The sequence below is a fragment of the Doryrhamphus excisus genome, linkage group LG5, assembly GCF_037039965.1.
Source record: "Doryrhamphus excisus strain RoL-2023G ecotype Guam linkage group LG5, RoL_Dexc_Guam_v1.1, whole genome shotgun sequence".
NCBI classification, from domain to species: domain Eukaryota; kingdom Metazoa; phylum Chordata; class Actinopteri; order Syngnathiformes; family Syngnathidae; genus Doryrhamphus; species Doryrhamphus excisus.
Window position 1 is genome coordinate 10,322,053 of NC_136361.1, and position 24,005 is coordinate 10,346,057.

The 24,005-nt window shown below is 39.7% G+C and overlaps 2 protein-coding genes across 2 annotated transcripts in view; one reads left to right on the top strand and one right to left on the bottom strand.

Annotated features, from left to right (window-relative positions):
* Positions 1 to 7,030, top strand: part of LOC131105253 (low-density lipoprotein receptor class A domain-containing protein 4-like) — a 46,256-nt gene extending 39,226 nt beyond the window's left edge. The window contains exons 2-4 of the mRNA XM_058053183.2: positions 900 to 1,048; positions 1,574 to 1,624; positions 2,756 to 7,030. Coding sequence (XP_057909166.2) covers positions 900 to 1,048; positions 1,574 to 1,624; positions 2,756 to 3,304 — 749 coding nt within the window. The 3' untranslated portion in view covers positions 3,305 to 7,030. The remainder of the gene's footprint in view (positions 1 to 899; positions 1,049 to 1,573; positions 1,625 to 2,755) is intronic.
* A 3,856-nt stretch (positions 7,031 to 10,886) lies between these two features.
* Positions 10,887 to 23,949, bottom strand: LOC131105618 (uncharacterized protein C18orf19 homolog A-like). Its single transcript, XM_058053954.2, has 4 exons — positions 23,801 to 23,949; positions 16,876 to 17,329; positions 16,678 to 16,789; positions 10,887 to 14,969 (listed from the first exon to the last, which is right to left on the bottom strand). Exons 2-4 carry the CDS (start codon positions 17,292 to 17,294, stop codon positions 14,658 to 14,660), a joined length of 843 nt encoding a protein of 280 aa, XP_057909937.2. The 5' UTR covers positions 17,295 to 17,329; positions 23,801 to 23,949; the 3' UTR covers positions 10,887 to 14,657.
* Between the last annotated feature and the right edge of the window lie 56 nt (positions 23,950 to 24,005).

Here is a 24,005-nt window from a genome sequence, read left to right on the forward strand (position 1 = left end):
TGGTAATGGTTTTATTTCATTTGAACATGCATCAGATTACAATTGAGTGCATCCCATAATCAGTTCACAGTTCCACATGTCCAAAAGGAGTAGGAAGAAGCAAAGCTTATTAAATCCTACCCCTCCATCTGGTACTTTTACAATCACTAACTGTTACATTTGTTCACTTCCTGCTTTCCATAATACAGTTTAAGGTTTTATTGTTTTTTTTTAAATGAGGAAAAAGCGGTAGAAAATGAATGAATGAATGAATGAATAATGCACGTCGTACCGAAGTACAAGGTGATATGAGCATCCAATGCCATAATGTGTACCATAGTAAGTGTCAATATAGTGATATATATAGCACATCATGACTGGTTCAAGACTCTTCATCCTTGTATTTAGCAAACATCAACTGCTTGTATTGTTTCTTGAATTGGCTCATCGTTGTGCATTGTTTGAGGTCCTTACTCAATCCATTCCATAGTTTGATTCCACATACTGAAATGCTATGGCTAGCATAACGTAGTCCTAGCATAGAAGTGTTTCAAATGTACTTCTTCCCTGAGATCATATTTCTCCTCTCTTGTAGAGAAGTATTGGATGACATTTTTAGCTAATTGGTTATTTTTAGCCTTATGCATTATTTCAGCTGTTTGAAGATGAACTACATCAGCTATTACATAATATTATATAAATAATATATATAATATGATATAATATATCATATAATATTATAATTATAATATATATATTATATTACAATATTATATATATATAATATGATATATGATACAATATTATAAGCATATTATATTATTTATATTATTTATTTGTTTTAATTTAATTTATTTATTTATTAATTATCTATAATATAATATAATCTCTCCTCTCTCTCCTGGTGTGTGTTTGTGCAGCTGAAGTGGAGTTTGTTCAGATTGTGGTGATCATCGTGGTAATGACGGTGATGGTGGTCGTCATCGTCTGCCTGCTCAACCACTACAAGCTCTCCACCTTCATCAGCAGGCAGAGTCAGGCCACCCGGCACCACCATGCCCTGCAGCAGGTCAGTACCCAGACCACCGGACCACAACGTCTACATGTTGTAACCACATCAAGTGTGAAGAAATATTTCACCATTCTTCTTAAATAGTCTTTGTAAATGTAGTACTATGTATTCATGTAATATTCAGACTTTTTCCCCTAACCTTATTTTCCAAAAACTGCAACCCTTTTTAGAAGTTATATAATATTTAGACTTTTTGAAATGAAACTTTTTTTCTATGAAAAAGAAAAACCTTAGTATTTAATATTTCAGCTTTATGCTACTAAAATGCTGTTATTCTACCTCCTTGTGTGATATTACCTTCTACATTCTTCCTGCTATTATGTATTTGCTCCTAATATTTTGACTTTATTCTTGGACAGTTACATTTTTTTTCCATTTCTGCTCTTAAAACCCATTTCTACTTTCTTCTTGTACATTTTCTTCTCATAATTCTGACTTTCTTCATAACATGAAAGCCTTTTGTGCAAGCGTGCTGCTAAAATGACACCATGTGATCATCAAGTCTTTGTTGCTTTTGCGTAGGATGGATGTCTGTGGCCTTCAGACAGCGGCTGTGGACAAGGAGCCTCCGAGGTAAGACACTGAAACACGGAAACCTTCATCTCCAACAGTCCGACTCCCAAAATACTTTGGCCCTTCCATGCTTTCAGCTTTTGTTTGATGACACCTACTGGCCGCAGTCTTTCATCGAGTAGTTTGCCATGCAAACGCGTTGCTTCGTTCCCAGCCACGAGACAAAGCTGCTAAAAATATCAGTAGAAGACAACACCAATCACATTGTTTCTGACTTGTTGCTGTGAGAAGATCCTAATAGTGTTGCTGTTAAAGGGTCATGGAGAGACCTCCAGCCTGTGTGTGTGTGTGTGTGTGTGTTATTAATCAGCAGCCCCTCCCCAGACACCGTCTAGACAGCCGTCTCTCAGCTATGCTCTATCAGCTCTTACTGTTCTTTCTCTCCTTCGCTTCCTCATCTCATTAGCGTCCACAAGCTCCAAGTACTCCCCTCCTCCACTTCAGGGGTGTCCAACGTGAGGCCTCAGAGGCTATTTGTGGCCCATGGCTGTTTTTTAATTGTGAAAATATCATTTTACAAGAAACAGCAGCAATGGAAGAATCAGCAGTCATTTTACGAGGAAGTCCAAATATGAATATGAGATATTAGGTAAATATCAGATATTATATTATATATATTATATATATTAATTAATTTGAATAGCAAACAAAACAAAATTTCATGTCATTTTTTTTGTAAATTAGGTTGTGAGAAAATATTATGTGGATTAATTCAAAATATTATGATTAAAAAATGAGTAGAAGAAAAGGAGCTGTAATTTTCCAACTATAAAGTCAAAATATTGAGAGAAAAAATGTTGCAAAAACAGGAAAATAAACCGGAAAAATAAAAATACATATATGATAAATAAGAATAATAAAAAAGAGACTTGAGAAAAACGTTTTATGAGAATAACATATTATAAGGTTTTAGAAAAATATGTTGGAAATATAATATTATGGGAATAAAGACAGAAGTTGGTCGGCTTTTTCTTCAACATGCCCCCCCCACCCCGGATGATTGCATACATAACCATAACCATCACTCTCACTCACGGTGCAACCAAAATGTTATCTTGCATGGTGACGTGCAAATATTTCATCTTTTTTTCTTCATCTCTCTGATATTACACCCCCCCCCCCACTCCCCAGGCCAGGGATCGCTTCACCGCTCCTGCCTTCATGCACCGAGACCGTTTCAGCCGCTTCCAGCCCACCTACCCATACCTGCAGCACCAGATCGACCTGCCACCCACCATTTCGCTGTCGGACGGCGAGGAGCCCCCGCCGTACCAGGGTCCCTGCACCTTGCAGCTTCGAGACCCCGAGCAGCAGATGGAACTCAACCGAGAATCGGTCAGGGCTCCGCCGAACCGGACCATTTACCACAGCGACTTGATCGACATCGGGGGTGGCGGGAGTTCGGGAGGCGGGGGTGGTCCGAGGCCACCGAGCAGTAACTCCGGCATTAGTGTAGCCAACTCCAGCAGCCACGGGCGCACGGAGGGGCCCCCGCCTGCATACAGTGAGGTGATTAGCCAATACCCCGGCTCAACCTTCTTTCTACACCAGCACAGCAATAACCTGAGAATGGGGGGCACCGGGGGCCCTGAGAGCAGGCCGATCCGGCAGCAGAAACAGTCCCAAAGCACAATTGTACCTGCCAAGACAAAGGGCGGCCAACCCAAGGATCTGGTGTGAGGAAAAGATCAAGTGGGACCACCCAAAGAACTCCTGTCCTTGGTCTCTCTCGCCGTCCCTTGCCCCCCCCCCCCCGTGCACAAATTAGCAACAACAAAGCAAGGAAATTCAGTTTCTGATGTCCTGCAGGATGACGCCCTGCCTGAAGGGCGTGAAGATTGGGTCCTCATTGGGGGAGACATTGGACGGGTGATGATGGTGATCTACTCTTTTTGGGACTGAGTCTGTGCACAAAGCCAGGACCTCAAAGACACCCTGACAACAAAACAAGTGACTGGCAAACACGCTCGCTGCCATGGGAAGAGGAAGCTTGAAGAAGTTATCTCAAAGTTGCACTATTACTACTTTTTGTCGTACAAGAAAACAAGGGAAATCTTTCATTCACTTTTCTGCTCGGCCAATGAGAGCAAAGAACGAGTATTATAAGCTGAAGTCTTTGGAACGGTGACGAAATACTCGCACCCAGTCTACGATGCCATGGTCGTCCCCTGACCTGATGGTTGGATCCTGGTTGCTGTCTCACCAAGCGGTTCTTTTGATTGGCCCACGGCATGATTTATGAATTATGAATGCTATCTGCTTTTGACATAGGTGATATAGTAAGACACTGTGTTGCTCAAAGCTAAGATTTTCATGTCCAAAATGTGTCCTTTCATTGGTCTGTATGCCGTCACCCCGGCCTTACGCACATAAGAACTCAGCCAGTTCTTATGGTGAGGATCCGTACACCATGAATACATCCATACATCTCTTAGGTTGTGCTCGGGCCGCCGCCCGAAGGTCCACCACATTCGGGTGCTCTCGATCCGTGCCCAAGTTTGCTACGCTTCCCGTTCTTTGGAGTATGCGGGCCGCCATAAAGTAGACATTCACACGCTCGCCATAGCTGACTGGATTGCAATCGCTCCTCCGCAGTAACTTTTCATAAACTTTCATCATAGAAAGTTTATGGAGTCTCATCCCAAAAGCTTCACACAGCCTGATGAAGCTGCCAGTCTTTGGAATAAAGAATAGCCCAGATGAGATCTTAGGACCCAAAACTGGACTCCTAGAAATCCTGTCCATGAAACTTATTAACAGAATCGCTGACATTGGAAACACACCAAAATGTATTTATTTGAGGGAAAAAAAGCCATTTTTATCGCGCAGGGCCTCACAGCGAGGAGACCCGAGTTCAATTCCACCCTCGGCCATCTCTGTGTGGAGTTTGCATGTTCTCCCCGTGCATGTGTGAGTTTTCTCCGGGTACTCCGGTTTCCTCCCACATTCCAAAAACATGCTAGGTTAATTGGCCACTCCAAATTGTCCATAGGTATGAATGTGAGTGTGAATGGTTGTTTGTCTATATGTGCCCTGTGATTGGCTGGCCACCAGTCCAGGGTGTACCCCGCCTCTCGTTCGAAGACAGCTGGGATAGGCTCCAGCACCCCCACGACCCTCTTGAGAATAAGCTGTAGAAAATGAATGAATGAATGAAAGCCATTTTGTGTGTTTATGCTCCATAGATTTGTTCAACATGGGCAAAACTCACCAACCTATCAAGTAGCTCATTAAAAAAATATTTTTTTTAGTACACACCCATCCCAAATGTAACTGTGGAGGAGCGATGGCATTTCTGTGGCGTGTTGGTCGACATGTGAAAGTGAAAAAGAAATTCTCGCCTTCTTCTCCGCTCATTGTTGCCTTCTCCTCCGCTGTGCTTCTTGCCAGCCTGGTCATGTACTGGATATCTCCCAGGAAGCCAAACCCCGAAATTCCAGCAGAGACTGGATCCGAGCCCTTTTAGCATTAAAACTGCCATACTCGTACATACAACAAGTATTTCTCTTGGTGGTACTTTGATTGTTCACGTGACACATGCAATGATAGCAAGACTTTTTCAACCTAAGAAACGTTCAAATGTACAGTATGGGCTTGAACTCGTCACGTGTTCCCTACACAGTGATGCCTCGTCAGTGAATTTCCGACAATTAGGAGTCCTTATTTATAAGTGGAATATTTTTGTAGTGAGACATATGACCTAACCATGAAATAACACCCCTGGAGTCACTTTTACACTCCTAGTAGCCAACATAGGAGCCATCATAGACATCCTCATCCATTACAGACACGTAATGTGACCAGCATAGAATACTACATATCACGCCTTTGAATGCGTCGTCTGAATGCCTTATATTTCTCTTCACTTCATCTAGCCACTTCATTCATTTGGCAAAATGATATACAAAATGAAATACGCCGTCTAATAGGATTAATAATATGCCGTAACCAACCATGAAAGTGTGATTTATTCATTCATATCTCGCCGGCATGCAGTGAAGCCAAGGAATTGGAAACTCCAAGTGGCGAGGGATTAGTGTACTTCGCGGGCAGATGAAAAATCGAGCTGTGGGTGGAAGACGTACGCCCTCGGCTTGCATCCCCGTGTGGGTTGTGCGAATGCGGCCTCCTCCATCGTATGGACGGGATCGGCATGGAGGCCTTCACCACTTATCAAGTAGTAAATGCTCACGATTGGCTGGAACGGATTCATGACGTGTGTGTGTTTGTGTGTGTGCGTGTGTGTGCGTGCTACATTGCTGCTATTATTGGTGTTGCTGCTACCACTGATTTGATTGCTACTTGCTGCTTCCTGGTGCACATTTCTTTCTGATCTTTCCCCCGCTTTTCTTCTGTTCGCTCAGTTGTCTTGTCTATCTTCTACCAGGACTTTTGCATGTTACAATTATATGTTGTTTTTTTCTTTATTTTTTTTTAAAGGTGCCTCGTTTTCACATTTCAGCAGAGGAGAATTGTGGGCAATTGCGGTATATAGCCTGAAGGGGGCAGTGTGACATGTCAGTTCCTGTCCAAGAGAGTCTGTACTCAACTCCTTCCCACAAATCAGACCACAGGCCAGTGTGTGTGTGTGTGTGTGTGTGTGTGTGTGTGTGTGTGTGTGTAGGTGTGTGTGTGGAGCAGACGTAGGAACCCACTTGCACTCAAAAGCTCCCACTTTCGTTGTGCCTCACTTCCAACGGTGCTTTTCTGTTTGTTTGTACGGTGCTGTATATAACTTGAATATAGATTATGCACATATCCTACCCGATGGGTAGAAATGTTGTGAATAATGTAATATATCATGTACAGACATTATAAGACTTCAAGAAGGCCAACCACTTTCAAATGTGTGTGTTTTGTTTGGTTTTGTTCAGAATTTGCTCACAATATTTTGCTTCATAAATGGGTGTCTCATAAGTCTGGACATAAAGCATACGCTTATACAAAGTTGAATGTCATGCAGAATTCATCAGGAATTAATATTTCATTCAAAATAATTCAAAGTAAATTAAAATGATGCTCCTTTTTGGGCCCTTTGTATTGAGTTGTGTTCGAGTTGTGGTTCTAGAGCAGGTACCCACATGCTTGGTGTTCTTCTTGCTGGACTGTAGAGATCCTGCAACGAGGCCACTGACCACATCGCCAAGCAGAAATATTCTCCAGACAACAACGTCACTTCAGACATTTCAAATGATATCAAGAATCCTCAGATTTGGCAACAGAGATCACAGGAAGATCTGACAAGCTTGGTCCCATCAGGGATGTTTGGTAGAAATGGTTGCAGCTCCTTCTGCTGATGTTCAAACCAGGCTAACGATGACAGTGGAGGAACATCTTGTCCTTTTCCAAGGAAAACGTCTGTTCTCCTTTTTCATTTCACTTTATACTAAAGTTTTGTTGTTGAAAACAATCACTTTTTCTACTTTTTCTTGACATTAATATACAGTACAGTCTCGTTATATCGATATTCTCGGGAGTCGGAAAAAATGCCGATATAACCGGACTATCCATATATCCGATCCTGCGCCGAACTGCATTAAAAGTGGGCAATAATGCACTTAAATCAATCTTTGCTTAAGGATTTCAATACCAAAAAAGAACACGGCGAACGGCTGCTTCCAGTCAACTTTATTTTTCACACTTCCACCACCAGAGCACAGCACACACACCGATTCCCGCACTTCCTGGTTCACAGGTCATGCTCAACCCGCCCCACATAGCTGGCCAAACACATGCCTGCAACAGAAGAACCAACTGACATAACATACACACCTATTCCAACCAAGACACAAGCGTACAAATACATGTATTTAATTGTGTTGTATTCAGATATCTTTTTATCGCTTGCAATAATCACTGTTTTTCATATGTACATGCTGGCGTTCGTGGTTTCTCTCGTGTGTATAGAATCTATACACACGAGAGAAACCACGAACGCAGTTGGTTCTTCTGTTGCAGGCATGTGTTTGGCCAGCTATGTGGGGCGGGTTGAGCATGACCTGTGAACCAGGAAGTGCGGGAATCGGTGTGTGTGCTGTGCTCTGGTGGTGGAAGTGTGAAAAATAAAGTTGACTGGAAGCAGCCGTTCGCCGTGTTCTTTTTTGGTATTGAAATCCTTAAGCAAAGATTGATTTAAGCTGTTCTTAGTATAGAACAATGTCAAGTGCATTATTTCCCACTTTTAACGCAGTTCGGCGCAGGATCGGATATATCAACAGTCCGGTTATATCGATATTTTTTCCGACTCCCGACAATATCGATATAACGAGACTTTACTGTATATTAATGTCAAAAAAAGGTATAAAAAGTGATTGTTTTCAGCAACAGAACTTTAGTATAAAGTGAAATGAAAAAGCAGAACAGGTCCAGATCTTGGTTCACTGTACTTCTTGCCATTCTTTCCATGATCCAAATTGTAAATGTGAAATCAGCCATCAGTCAAATGAGTGAATTCACCTCACATGTCTGGACCTTGTTTTTCTGCTGGTATACTGGAAAAGCGGTCAAAATGAGAATCCCCTGAAGCTTCCATGATGAGAAGAGGAGCTGGTTGTCATTGTGTTGGCTAATTGTACACTTATGATTTCAGTTGTGGCTCCAAATATTGCTTTATAGTCATATTATTATAACCAGGTCCAAACCGACCCTAACAATACAGTGGTCATAATTTCAACCAGACCATTTTAAAATGTAGTAAAAATGATTTTTTTGGTTTTATTTTGTTGAAATAGAGTTTCCTGACAAAGTCAAAAAGCCTTGATGCAATAAACAAATGTTATGGGATTCTTTTTATGCATTAAAATGTAAAACGGGTCGGTGCCGACCCTAACACAAGAGGAAGGTTAATACACGGGTCAAAACCGTCAAAAGATCAAATGAAGAGATGATACCAGAAAGCTAACACAAGAGGAAGGATAAGCAAGTTAGTGTTAGAAAAACACTCAGAAAGCGAGCGTTCCGAGTTTCAACATCTGAAACTTTGGCATGGCTTAACATGAGAATACAACATTCTAACTACATTTATAGGTCAGAAAAGTGGAAAAAGCATAATAGGTCGCCTTTAAACATTAAGAATGTGGGTGATTTTTAGAAATGTTGATAAATCATAACAATAACATTAACTCAGATAACTGATCATTTAAAAAAGCGCTCTAATGAGGCGAGATTACCCGTACTGTGCGGGTGAGCACAGTTTTTTTCCTTTTTTCCTTCCCACTCAGACCTTTGGCGCAACACCAGCTGCTCGGAGCGTGTGCCCCAATACAGTGCACCTTGCTGGGCCACATCCCCTTCTATACTCTGCTTCTCCTGATAGTAGTGATGTGCTGTATTCATATTTCATTAGGATAATTCATCAAATCCTAAACTTGCTCCAGTCTTCACCTCCAGGTGTGGACAAACTACACTTAAATTTAAATTTTTTAAAAAGTAGATATAAAATTTAGCGCTACCATATGGCTTTTCAGAAGCAGAAAGTTCCTGAATGGGTTTGAAAAAAAACATGCATATCTAATTTATAATTTATAATAAAGTAACACAACACAATAAATTCAATTGTAAAAAAGAACATCTTTTTATTTACTTATTTATTCATATTGCGTATAAAATTTGGCTTTTTAAATTTTCCCCCCTGCCAGTCCAGACTTATCGGGACACCCTGCACAGCGATGTGTAAGTGGTAAGGATGGCGCTCTGATTCCAAACCACTTTTCCAACATCTTTTGCATTTAATAAAGCCACAAAAAGGATTTTAACGGAAGCATTTCTCACAAGGCAGCCTCACCACAAGACAGGGGTGTCCAGGGTGCCATCTGTCACCCGTCAATAAACGCTAAACACTTCACACAAATGACATGTTTTCACTCAGAATGATGACGTATTTTAAAAGTCAACACCATTTTTTGTAGATTATAACTGCGATTGGCTGGCCACCAGTCCAGGGTGGACCCCACCTCTCGCCCCCGCCACCCTAATGAAGATAAACAGCATAGAAAATGGAATGATGGATGGATGGACAAATGATGACATCATTCACATTTTATTCAAAGTTTTCTATTTTAAATGTCAAAATTCAAGTCATTTCCTGCCATTTTTTTGTATATATGATCAATTTTATTGAAATTTTCCAAATCCAGATGATTAACATTTTTCTAACTTTTCAATGCAGTAATCCCCCGTTCATGGCGGTTCATTGGATTCCTTATTTACAAATGGGATCTTGTTTTGGACCATCGAAAACCTTCCTACAACCTTCTACATTAGAGCTCTGTAGACTTCAAATAACACCCCTATAGTCTATAACCTTTACACTCCTACGACCCAATACACTAGAAGACATAAGACATAATATGGACTCACACAGCTTAGCATTAGGAGAGCTTACTTCCTGTTTCTGTACAGTACTTCCTGCAGTGGCTATTGTCTCATTCATGTAACATGACTGACAACTAGTGTGGAATACTACATTGTCCTCTACATTGGTATTTTACTTTATTCCGTAATTTTTATGCCTGAAAATGATCCATTTAGGCAATAAATATGTCAATATGTATTTATATTCAATCATAAAATTGCATACTTTTTGAAAAACCGTGATCAGAGCAAAGTGGCGAGGGATTACTGTAGTTTTTTTTTTTTTTTGCGCTGCGCTTATCATCCATGGAAGTGTTCTGATTTTGGACATTTTTGATGTGTGTGTGTGTTTTTTTTAAATAAACTGTGGACCGAAAAAAAAAAACGAGCCAAAATGGCCCTCAGGCCGGTCTTTGGACACCCCTGGTCTAAGCGGAATGCCTGCTAAGGAAAAAGGAGTCATTATCTTAATGGGTTTGTGTGTGAAAGTCAATGTCCATCTTTCCTTCCTGTTTGGTTTATTTTCCACATCGTGGTGTCAAAGTCTCACGTTATCTTTGAGGTCCTTCACAGACAGCATTTCCTCTTCAAAGCACCGAATAAATGGCAGTTTGTCTCCTTTTACGTTCTACCCACTTCTGTTGGCTCTCCTTGTTCTTTGAAACGCTGCAATCTTTGTTTCTTTCATGCATATTTCTCTTTGTACATTGTATGTTTATGGGAAAAGGTTCTGAAATTTCTGAGGATAAAAAGTGAATTTACAAGGATGAAGTTGGAAATTCACAATAATCGTCATACATTTACAAGAATAAAGTCGGACATTTATGACAAGAGTTCACAATAGTCATACATTTAATTTGATACATTTACTAGAATAAAGTTGGAACTTTACAAGAAGCAAGTCCTACATTTTTCCCCACTGTCGGGACAAAAACACACACACACACGTGGGTAACTCCTTATTTCTAAAATCACAAATACTTCAACTTGCTGATATAGTTCATCTTCAAACAGCTAAAATAATGCATAAGGCTAAAAACAAGCAATTAGCTAAAATTGTCATCCAATACACATTCCAAAAACATGCTAGGTTAATTGGTGACTCCAAATTGTCCATAGGTATGAATGTGAGTGTGAATGGTTGTTTGCCTATATGTGCCCTGCGATTGGCTGGCGACCAGTCTAGGGTGTACCCCGCCTCTCGCCCGAAGACAGCTGGGATAGGCTCCAGCACCCCCCGCGACCCTCGTGAGGAAAAAAGCGGTAGAAAATGAATGAATGAATGCTTCTTCCTACTCCTTTTGGACATGTGGAACTGTGAACTGATTATGGGATGCATTCAATTGTAATCTGATGCATGTTCAAATGAAATAAAACCATTACCATTACCATTAACTCATAAGAACCTGCATGCCTTTGGAGGAAACCCCCAGACAAGACTCAAGTCCACCAGAGTGGTCCAGGTTGAAAATAAAACAAGTATTGTCCTTCGGAAAGAAACATAATAAACATGAGACACTTTCTAGTGATTTGCCTGTTTATTCATCTGTAGCTCCACTTCAACAGAACGTTTGCATCTATTTCAAGATGTTTGTTGATGGGGTTCTACACATCAGTCACAATTTGTGAATTAGGGATGAGATATGGCCTAAAATCCCTATTGCAATATTCATGCAATATAAAGGAGCAGGTTCTATGTGGTGCTTCAAAATGCAAAAAAGCAGAGGAGGGAGTGAGACAAAAGCAATGGTTATAGGAAACAATTTATTACAAACAAGCATTAAAGTCAATTCAAAGATCAACGTTTAAAAAGAGGACCCGTTATGCTCATTTTCGGGTTGTGGACTTTCTAGATCTTCCAGAGTTTGCACCTATTCCAGCTGAATTTCCAAAGTGGTCTCTTTTAATTTATTCCACCCACTGCCCGCCTCCCGCCAAATGTCACTTGTGTTCCAGACATCGGTGAACTTGTAAATGTGCATGCATGCACACTTTATAATGCTACACGGACAACCACTTACACAAAATAAAAATCTTCCACAAGAGTGCAGCAGATGGGCTGGCGTATCCTGGCACACCCATATGAGGTCCGGCTCTCTGTGACATCACAGGCATCCATGGTTGGAAAAAACTTGCTGAAACGGAGCCATCCCAAACTTCTTTCAGGGCTCACTTCCAAAGGCACAAACCTCATCATCTGAAACGTTGGCATGGTTTAACACGAGAACATTTGAACTACATTTATAGGTCAGAAAATTGGAAAAAAGCATCATAGATCCCCTTTAAGAACACTGCCTTTAAAATGCAAATTCCTGGAAAAAATGTGGACCGAATGAGACCGACTGTCACAGCTTCACATTGACCCAAAAAATGTCAAAATCCCAGTGGCTGTTTTTCATGACACAGGACCGTCCTCAGTGCCGAGTGCAGTCCAGTAACCACCAGACACCATCTGCCAGCAAAGCTTTGAAGAAGACAGGTGTCCGTCAATGCCACAAAATTGGCTGTTTGGAATTTGCCAGGGAGCACCAAACATTGCAAGTTTTATTCTCTAATGGGAAAAAGTGTAACCTTGATAGTCCTGATGGCTTCCTACATTACTAGCAAAGACATTCCACCTGAGATGTTTCCCACATCACACAGTCGAGGGGGCGCCATCATGATCCTTCAATGGTACAATGGAACTTCTGGTTGTGCATGGGCGTCAAATGGCACCATCTATGTGGAGATGATGCAGGGGGCATCCCTTATGACTTATAATGACCAGCTTTTCCAACAGTCAACGCTGAACTTCACATAAGCTCACTCTTTTGGTCCATCCTGGTCTTCCCCTCATGTAAATCCAATGGAGAACATTTAGGGATGGATGGCAAGAGAAGTTTACAAAAATAGACATCAGTTGCAGACAGAGGATGCCCTCCGTGAAGCCATCAACATTCCCACTAGCCTCCTGGAAACACTGGCATCAAGCATACCCAAAGACATTTTTCACCTGATTAACAAGAACGGCACAACTACCCATTTCTCACTCCTTTTTTCAACATTTTATTTCTATTTTAGCAGGGTTTCAGAGGTTGGTGTCTAACTTTTGATCAGCCCATTTCATTTAATGCTTGTTTGCAATAAATTGTTTCCTGTAAACATTTTTTCTCTCACTCCCATTTCTTCTTTTTGCACTTTGAAGGCCTACATAGAACCGTCATAAGATCCAACAGTGCAACATGTACATCTTGCAAATTTTGAACATTATCAGGATTTAAATAATAATAAGCATCTCAGTAAGCTCCCAGGTTACAACTGGTAACTGATAACTGGTGTCTGCTGAGGCATCTTATTGGATCACTTCCGGTTTTCAGACATGTACGCTTGCAACAGTGACAGTAGTTGATTTATTATTCTTTTTCTAGACACTTGCTCATCTAACACGGCTCCAGGTAGACTTGTGTTAAAGTATGCCAAGCATACATTTTTTTATTTCACCACTCTGCTATTCATAGGCCTCCACTTTCTGTTCTCCGTCATAGCAATAGTCATTTAAGAGCAGCTCAGCACCGCAAAGAACATGATGTCGGTAGTCGGTCATCAAATTGAATTATCGCAAATTATATTTATATTTATTATATATATTATATATTTACGTATACTGTTGATATTGCCCATTTCTAACATGAATGAGTGCTGCTTGACATGATGATCATGATTAGATGAACTCCTTCTATTAACCCTTAGATGCATAGGTGGGTCAAAAATGACCCGGTCAGGTTGTTTTTGAAAAATGTTCAGCATTTCATATTCCAGGTATTCCTCAAAAAACATGTTTTTGATATCATGCCATTCACATTTTTAACTTACCTTTTATTAATTTAAAGAAATTTTTGTTTTTTTGTTACTACCCCAACCTTCCATAAGTGGGTCAAAAATGACCAGGTCAGGTTGTTTTCTTGAAATATATTTGTAATGAAAAATTGTTATCATTTCATATTCCAGGTATTCCTCAAAAATCGTATTTTTGATATCATGCCGTTCACATTTTTAACTTACCTTTATGCAACACACAATGGATCCTCATTGGGTCATTTTCTTTTTCAAAGATGTAAAAAAGCGAAAAATGAAGATGTTTCTAACATGAAATCATTCTTGTGTGGTCCTAAATATCATACAAGTGAGTATTCCTAACCAAAATGGCAAAATTGGCATAAAAACACATTGATTCTAGTATGGGTCATTTTTGACCCACTTATGGAAGAGTGTAGGGTCCCGTCACTCGTGCATCTAAGGGTTAAATACATTAGGTGGTCGCCCCGCTGTCATAAATTAGCTTTGGCCAAAAAATAAAAATACATTAGAAAAAGTGAAATTTTGACTTCTACATTAGAAAAAGACAGCCATACAACAACTTCACGTTGGAGTTGCATCGTGTCGTGTTTCCTGAACTTCACCTAACTTTATACATTGTTCATTTAGCAAAGAGCTAAAGTCGGGGAGCTCCAGGGAAGCTGCGGTCTGGTCTCCAATTACAGTGTACTTTGCGTGGCACGACTGTGTGTGGATGATTAGCACATAAATTGAATACAAAAGAGACAGATGGCGGTGGAATTTCAGGACCAAGTTAAATGCGCCTTAGAGGTGCTCCCAAATCACTCATCTTTTCATTTATTGAGGCATCGCCTGCAATATTTACTCATTTGTCCTTCCTAAAAAATGCTTTTCCCTCTGATACCCTGTCTTTGGTTTCCTGGAGCTTTTCAGACAGCTTGTCCTTAGTTTCTTCCATTTTCTCAGAGAAGCGCCCTTTGGTTTCTTCCATTTTCTCTGAAAGCCTCTCCTTTGTCTCCTCCATTTTTTCCGACAGTTTCTCCTTTGTCTCCTCCATCTTGTCCTGGATGTAGTCTTTGACCGGTGGCGGGGTGGATAGGTAGCCGTGCTTCCGAAGGTACTGGACGGACAGAGATGTGCCGCCCAAAGTAACCGTATATCTGGCAGGCGTGGCAATCTGAAGGACAAAGACAGGCTGGTCAATGCATGAACACCAAATTGCTCATAGCAGTGAATCCACTTGGAAAGGTCATCCAAGTCCTGCATTACAATGTTGCAAGGAGGAGCACAGTGGCCACCAACTTCTAATTTTAGAAGCGCAAGCAGAAAATTTAGGTCTGTGCACTTATATCAACTTGCAAATTTGTAAAAAAATAAATTATATATATATATATATATATATATACATACATACATACACACACATACATTCATCTTCTGTATTGACCCCAGGGGTCAATACTGGGGCCAAAAGTGTTCAACTTGTACATCAATGATATCTAACCCTAACCCTAACCAAAGTAACGAAAGACTTAAAGCTGGTATTATTTGCGGATGATACCACTGCTTTTTGTTCTGAGGGAGTACAGACAAAATGATTAGAAAGGTCAGAGAAGAAATGGTCACACTAAAAAGATGGTTTGATGATAATAGATTGTCCTTAAACTTAAATAAAACTAAAATCATGCTGTTTCTGCTGTTTGGTAACAGCAGAAAGGACACGCACCAGCAAATACAAATATGTGGACCCTTCCGATGTGGACATTGAAAGGGTGAACGAAAATAAATTTCTGGGGAAACCTCATATTACAAATATACAACATAAGGTGGCCAGAAATATTTCAGTATTGAACAAAGCAAAATTTGTTCTCAGACAGATCCTAAGTCCCCCAAACTGGCTATTGATGGGTCCCAACGGGTCCCCAGCGTTGTCAACAAAACAAACCAAAAACACTCAACGTATAGTCCCATAGCTGCTTTCTTTACTCGTATGGCTTCATTTCATACACCACATACTAGTGTTCACACCATTCTTCTTCTTGTTTGAACATCATTTGGCTAAATAAGCAGCACATGATGAAATGTACGTTACATTTGAATGAAGGGACAGAAAAAATAGTTACCAACTGTCATAGGTAAAATATGATTATTATTTTAGTTATGCACTTCGGGTTGCCAACCTGAAAATAAACTGTATTAAAGTTCTCCAATGAGTCATTTCATTTTGTAAGAGTAGCTCCCACAAGGAAAAAAACCTTGGTGAGCCCTAATATAGCAGCAGTACATCTACCCTATTTTCTGGACTATAAGTCGTTCTGGAGTATAAGTTGCACAAGGCCAGAAATGCATAATTAGGTTGGAAAAAAAAAACATACATAAGTGGCACTGGAGTATAAGTCACATTTTTTGCCGGTAAATTATTTTCCAAACTACTTGACCAAAACAAACATTACGTCCTCTTGCAAGGCAAGTTCTAACAATAAAAGAATAGAGAACAGGCTGAATAGGTGTAAGATATGCTAATGCTAAATGCTTATTCAGCTACACAAAAAATAAACATGAACAGAAAAGGTGCCTGGTTGTAACATAAACAGTTTTTTTCATTTATAAGTCGCTCTGGAGTATAAGTCGCAGGAACAGCCAACCTATGAAAAAAAGTGTGACTTATAGTCCGGAAAATACGGTATATGATCCCTATTGGTATCGATAGCAGCCGATTTCACTCGTACATAATCCGTATCTGCTGAATAAAACCCTGATCGGAACGTCCCTAATTTGTGGTTCCCAAATGTATTTATTTCATGTATTTTCTATGCTGTTTAGTAAGCGTAGATGGAAAACAAGGCCAATGCTAGCTTGGTAGTGAAACGTGTGCATGAAATGACCTTGTACATGGCGTAAGCAGTCAGAGCGTAACCACTGGATGACTCTTTCAAAAGTCCAACAAGTGATTCTGGTACACCAATCATCTCCAGGAACGGTACCACATTTACGCCTCTGGGATGGGGAAAAAAAAACACACAAAAAAAAGGGAATTATTGTCAGTAGTTGTAATTGTGAGAAACAAAGTCATGATGTCTTACTTCATTGCAGCATAGTAGAAGGTTCCAAACCAGACAGAGGATGTGAGGAGATGCACAGGGATCATCACCTTCCCGTACTGTTTGAAGGTCTTCTTAAATCTCTGAACAAGACCGATGGACTTGTCCTGCAATGGGTCCACCTCTTCCGCTGTCTCTCGTTGATCTGACGGCGTTTGAGGTGAAGAGCTGGAGTGCGTTTCCCCACCAGAAGGCTGGTGTTTGGGCTGATGCGCTGCCATGCTCAACGGCGACGTGGAGAACCGGTGCCAGACCACGTGACGTGGGGGAGGCAGGCGGAAGAGGGCGCACCCGCACCGTGGCTGCGGTGGGTCCTGGACAGCAACACTCGCCAATAATCGCTGCATCACCGGCGCCCTTTGCAGGGTGCCACGGGTGAGGATGCACTGCATTAACGTCATCTTCTACTTCTTCTCCCTTGCCACCTTCGGCAACACTGTGGACAGAGAGCAAAAAAAAAAAGATTTAGTAGTAATTACTGCCTTCTTGAGCAGGGGGGACCTGACGGGCACCGCAGGATCCCAATCTATGACAGCAAAGTGTCATGGAAAATGGTTTCTTGCTCCCAACTCCCTTGACATCCTCAACCAGCTCCTCCTCCCTCACCTTTTTCAGCTCCATCCTTACCCCACCAGGTGCAATCCTGCATGGGGCTCAACTGTGACCCTGAATGGAGCCACCAATGCCCTGGTTGTTCATCATCACTTTGACATCATGAGACCAGGGGGAAAAGGGTGTGCCATAGCAATGGGGGGAAAAATTTATTTCTTTTTTTAAATATTCCGCAACAAAAAACTTACAATATATTGTCTAAGGCCAGGGGTGCCCAAAGTGAGGCCCGCAGCACATTCTAAATATATAATTTAACAAGAAAAGTAAACCTCAAAACAGCAAAAATCCCAAGCTATTAATTTAAAAAATGAATTCAAAATATGGGCAGCACGGTGGTCGAGTGGTTAGCGCGCAGACCTCACAGCTAGGAGACCAGGGTTCGATTCCACCCTTCACCCTCGGCCATCTCTGTGTGGAGTTTGCATGTTCTCATGCGTGGGTTTTCTCCAGGTACTCCGGTTTCCTCCCACATTCCAAAAACATGCTAGGTTAATTGGCGGCTCCAAATTGTCCATAGGTATGAATGTGAGTGTGAATGGTTGTTTGTCTATATGTGCCCTGTGATTGGCTGGCCACCAGTCCAGGGTGTACCCCGCCTCTCGCCCGAAGACAGCTGGGATAGGCTCCAGCACCCCCGCGACCCTCGTGAGGAAAAGCGTCAGAAAATGAATGAATGAATGAATTCAAAATATTACAAAAAACAATCTAGTGAGAAAAACTCATAATTGATTATGTAATAATTTATTTAATAATTATTACTTAAGGTGGCAATATTCTAAGAAAAAAAATACCATCATTATAGTCCATGTCACTGGAACGCCACTCCGCACACCTTGTGAAAAAACGCTTCTTGGAATTGTATAACATCTCTAAACTTGGACCCATGGCCTAGGGCAGGGGTGGGCAAACTACGGCCCGGGGGCCACATCCGGCCCGCCAAGTGTTTGAATACGGCCCGCCCGTTCTTTCCAAAGTATTTCATTTAAAGTCAACATACAAGCTGGCATCATGGCTTGAGCCGACATTTTCATGGTTTGGCGGTTTTATCAATTTCGTTATTTGATGCGGTCTGTTGTTTACAAAGTGAAAAAAGGGACACAAGCACATAATAATAATAATATTAAATAATAAATGTATTCTTATTATTATAAATTTATAATGCACTTTACATCAAATAAATGATCTCAAAGTGCACATATAGCAGATTGCATGACACTTTTACAGGTACAATAATTTCGTTATTTGATGCGGTCTGTTGTTTACAAAGTGCTCCTGAAAAAAGGGACACAGGCACATAATAATAATAATAATAATAATAATATAAAATAATAATAACAAATAATAAAATAATACTACATTTATTCTTCTTATTATAAATTTACATAATAGTAATAATAAAAATAATAATAATATAAAATAATAAATATCAAATAATAATAATGTATTCTTATTATTATGAATTTATAACGCACTTTACATCAAATAAATTATCTTAAAGTGCACATATAGCAGATTGCATAACACTTTATGCGGTCTGTTTACAAAGTGCTCCTGAAAAAAGGGACACAGGCATATAATAATAATAATAATAATAACACAAATAATAATAATAATAATAATATAAAGTAATAATAACAAATAATATAAAATACTAAATTTATTCTTCTTATTATAAATTTACATAATAGTAATAATAAAAATAATAATATAAAATAATAAATATCAAATAATAATAATTTATTCTTATTATTATAAATTTATAACGCACTTTACATCAAATAAATTATCTTAAAGTGCACATATAGCAGATTGCATAACACTTTATGTGGTCTGTTGTTTACAAAGTGCTCCTGAAAAAAGGGACACAAGCATATAATAATAATAATACAAATAATAATAATAACAAATAATAATAATATAAATAATAATCAATTTATTATTATAAATTTATAACGCACTTTACATGAAATAAATGATCTCAAAGTGTCCATAAAGCAGATTGCATGACACTTTTACAGATACAATAATTCCAGCTGGACTGTTAAATCAATGCGGCAAAAAGTTTGCCCACCCCTGGCCTAGGGTGTCCAACAAAGAACTCCAGATGATCATCCATGCATTAGCTGGCACCACTTTTGAAGTGGTATGCCGGCCACCACCAGCTGATGGTCCCTGGTGCGTTGCTTTGCACGCGAGGTGACAAATCCTTGAAAGCAGTGGCACCACATCTTTGGAATGACCTCCACCTCAAACAACACTTATTCAACATGGCCTTTCTTGGCGCCGAACCTACTCAGGGATGTGAGAAAGTGCACTGTGGGTTTCTACTTTACTTTACTTTTTATTAATTCTATCACACTTTGTATTATCCTTTTATTATTACTATCATGTTTTTTTTTACGGTATCTTCTCTACTATTTTATTGTGTCATGCTTTAATTGTCTGTTGTATCTTTATTAGTTGCCAATCCTTGAGCTGAACTAATGATACCAATGAGACTCGGGGAACTTTCAACCTCCATGAAAGCATTGTTTCGTTTTATTTTTCCAAAACCCCTAATACTCAACAGCTTAAGTAAAAGCTGTGGTTGTCTGTTAGTTAAATAATTGTTTTGGTGGTTATTAAACTGGCTATTTAATTGTTATATTTTGCACCACATCTACCTTTTTAAAAACATTTATAATATATCATTTTATTTCAATTTCATCTTTGTTTGCCTGCTTTATTCACACCAGTTAAACTCCCTCTAGTGCAGTCAGATTGCATAGAGCATACTATATAGCCACATAACCACCATTTACACTATGCACTATGTCCATTTAAGACATATACAGTAAACCTCGGATATATCGGAAATTCGCTCACAATGGATAGATGAAAAAGACCCAATTTTTCTGTAATGCATTTCCAATAAAAATTCATTGCATATATCGGATTTTTTATAACGAATTTCGCCTATTTCGGACAAAATCTCCAGTCCCGTTCCAATGCATTTCCATTACATTTCCCTCGCATATATCGGATGGCCGCATCGTGGCGCACCGATTCGCCGAATCGTGACAGGCCGCTATACGACGTCATTTGCAGCGTTTGCAGCGTTGCCTGCGCGTCCAGGTACATTGGAAACATAGTCAAGGAAGTGACTTTTTATAACGGATAAAATCCGATTTACGCATATACCGGATATAAATTCGATATATGCGTAAAATGGACATTTTCCGGCATACGCATATAACGGATTTCGCTTATATCGGACAAAACCAGAGGGAACAATTGAATCCGATATATCCGAGGTTTACTGTAGTATATATAGCCCTAAACATAACCATCATTTACACTATGTACTATGTCCATTTAAGACATATAGTATATATAGCCCTAAACATAACCACCATTTACACTATGTACTATGTCCATTTAAGACATATAGTATATATAGCCCTAAACATAACCGCCATTTACACTATGTACTATGTCCATTTAAGACATATAGTATATATAGCCCTAAACATAACCACCATTTACACTATGTACTATGTCCATTTAAGACATATAGTATATATAGCCCTAAACATAACCACCATTTACACTATGTACTATGTCCATTTAAGACATATAGTATATATAGCCCTAAACATAACCACCATTTACACTATGTACTCTGTCCATTTAAGACATATAGTATATATAGCCCTAAAAATAACCACCACTTACACTGTGTCCATTTAAGAAATAAAAATGCTTGATTATCTGAATAACTCAACCAATTGGTTCTGCATTATTTAGTTATGTTTTATTTTTTCTCGTCTGTTATTTCTCTTTAAACAAGCAAAAATATGTTTTGTTTTGATTACTCGACAAAAATTTCACACATGGCTCCTTTTATGATGATCAGCCATTCAACAGTTTAGATTAGATTAGATTAGCTATACCTTTATTCGTCCCTCAGTGGGGAAATTTACATTGCACAGCAGCAAAGAGGACAGAATCAGTTAAATAGTAAAAAATAAACAATATAAACAACAAAGTATTAACAAATTTTACAAACAATTTTACCCAGGTTTATATACAAATACAGTTTAGAGCGCAATATGAAATACATGACCAGTATATACACTATGTGATCTTGCTAGAAAATTAAATATGAAATATGAAGCATTAAGAATATTGCACTTAGAACCTTCAGACAAAAATTACCTCAAATGACTTAAATATCGATTTAAAGCAATGATTCTTAACCCAAACTTGGGCCTCAAGCTCCACCTATAGGGCCGCAAAAAACTTTTGCACCAGTGGGCCACGAGGACCGTGGGACTGTGTAGTACAGGGGTGCACACACTTTTCAGCCTGAGAGCTACTTCGGACATGACCGAGTCAAAAGGATCTACCACCTACTAAAAATGCAAGACACATTTCTTTGACACACGCATCACTGCGCATGCGCATACTACTGCGCTAAGTACTGCAAAATAGTGGTGGGCAAAACTGTTCATTTCAGTGAGCCGGATTATTCCGGTTCATTCAGTAAAAAGATCAGTTAATTTCGGTCACGATCTCCCCTGTGCATACACCCGGTCAGCCATGTTGAGTCAGTCCGTTCACTCATGTTCACGTTCGTTCGACAACAGCGCAACAGCTAGTACCGTGTCGGTCGTGAACGAACGGCCAATGACTGTCGGTCAATATCTCGGTCTCAGTCTTTCAGTCAGCTAATCTCACCCATCGACCAGTCGATCGCAATCCTGGCGTAGTAGATTATCAACTGAAGAATGAGACTAGCTGCTATGCTACTGTATGTTATCCATGAGATGCTCAGTAACCATGCAGCTTCCGACCAGATGGTGGCGGTAATGTGTCAGTCAGTTGTTTAACAAGCTCACAGAAGATCAGAAGACATTCAACTACAACTAGCAATGGATACATTTTTAAAATGAAACAATGAAGACAAAAGTGGTGCCAGTCCCCCATAAAAGACTATTTTTTACGAAAGTATGACTTTGTAAATGGAGGAAGCAAGGCAAAGCCACGAGCCCAGTATGTGGAGTGTGGTCTGACGCTATCTAACGAAGCATTAAAGCCCTCACAACTACAACGGCACCTAGAGATCAAGCATCTGACACTTGTGAGAAAGCCGGTGGAATATAAAAAAAAACAGTTGTAGCTTGTTAAACATGGACTGTTCAACGATTTGATTGTTGCTTAAAATATAAAGAGCAACATCTGGTTCTGCCATGCAAAAATGAAGACTTATGAAGCAATTGTTATATTAATTTGCTGATACGGATAATGTCTTTATTTTATCACTACCTTTTTTTGATTGATTTGATACATTTTTATTCCGACTACCTTTTTTATTAAAAGTAAAATGTAATATTAGTCTTTTTTTATTAACAAGCCTGACCTAAGCTTTTATATTTATTCTTGCTTTATTTGTTTCATTAGCTTTTGATCGATTGATTTTATTAATTTTTATTCCGATTACCTTTGTTGTTAAAGGTAAAATCTACTATTGGTCTTTTTTGTTAACAAGCCTAACTTAAGCTTTCATATTTATTCTTTGATTCATTAGCAAAAGTTAAGATAGGTTTAATAAAAATTTTGTGATGATCACGTTATTGTTTTAGCTTGTTAAATTGCGAGTGGATTCGATTTATTACTGACAAAATTAAAACAAATTAATGAGATCAATTAAATCTATACAGAGTTAATATTTAATGGGCCAAGGGGCCACTCTGCACTGGAAAAAACGGGCCTCAATGTCAAAAAGGTTAAGACCCCCCGATTTCAATCATGAAGAGCCGGTATAAGAAGTATCGATGATCACATCATAGGAAGCACCGCTAATGATATTGGAAATCCAATCTTACGAAGCCACATGCTTCCTGCCAGCCAACACAGCCCGATGACGTGATCACAACCACATCCACAGTCAAATATGATCACCGTTCGAGCTTCCTATTCACTGACTGGCCGGGCTTACTAAACTGACATCAACTTCTCATGTATTCACATGGGCGCCATAACAAAGTTGACATTGGTCTGCTCGTCTTTGCAGAACGTGCGGTGTTCGGCTATAGTTTACCCATAAAGCTCGTCAACTGAAGTATTCCAAAGTCTTTACCGTCGCTGTCGTGTAATCGTATTTTACTAAGCCAAATGTCACACTGCTGCCAACTTTTGACTTTCGGCTCCTGGTTAGCTGCTAGCTAGCCGCTAACGTCCAGGTGACCGCAGCATGTTAACGTGAATGTATCGCTAATAAAACGCACTTTATTCATAATTAGAGTTCACTTACGGTTGCTGTTAAGTGTTGAAGGACGTGAAACTGGCTAATATTGAGGCCTGGGTGCCATGTCGACCTGCATAGACACGATGTCGGTCAAGCAGCACATTTGTGTTGTACATACCCTACATACCGCAGTGCATGTTGGGTATTGTAGTGCTATTCACGCCGTGCATGTTTTTTTATACTCGCTTTGTCATTACAGACTCAATACCAC

Excerpts from the sequence above, each read along its gene's own strand:
- LOC131105618 (XM_058053954.2), bottom strand. The coding sequence starts at position 17,294 with ATGACGTTAATGCAGTGCATCCTCACCCGTGGCACCCTGCAAAGGGCG. Across the intron at positions 16,790-16,875 it reads TTCTACTATGCTGCAATGAA|AGGCGTAAATGTGGTACCGT; the intron begins GTAAGACATCAT and ends TCCCCATCCCAG. Across the intron at positions 14,970-16,677 it reads CTGCTTACGCCATGTACAAG|ATTGCCACGCCTGCCAGATA; the intron begins GTCATTTCATGC and ends TTTGTCCTTCAG.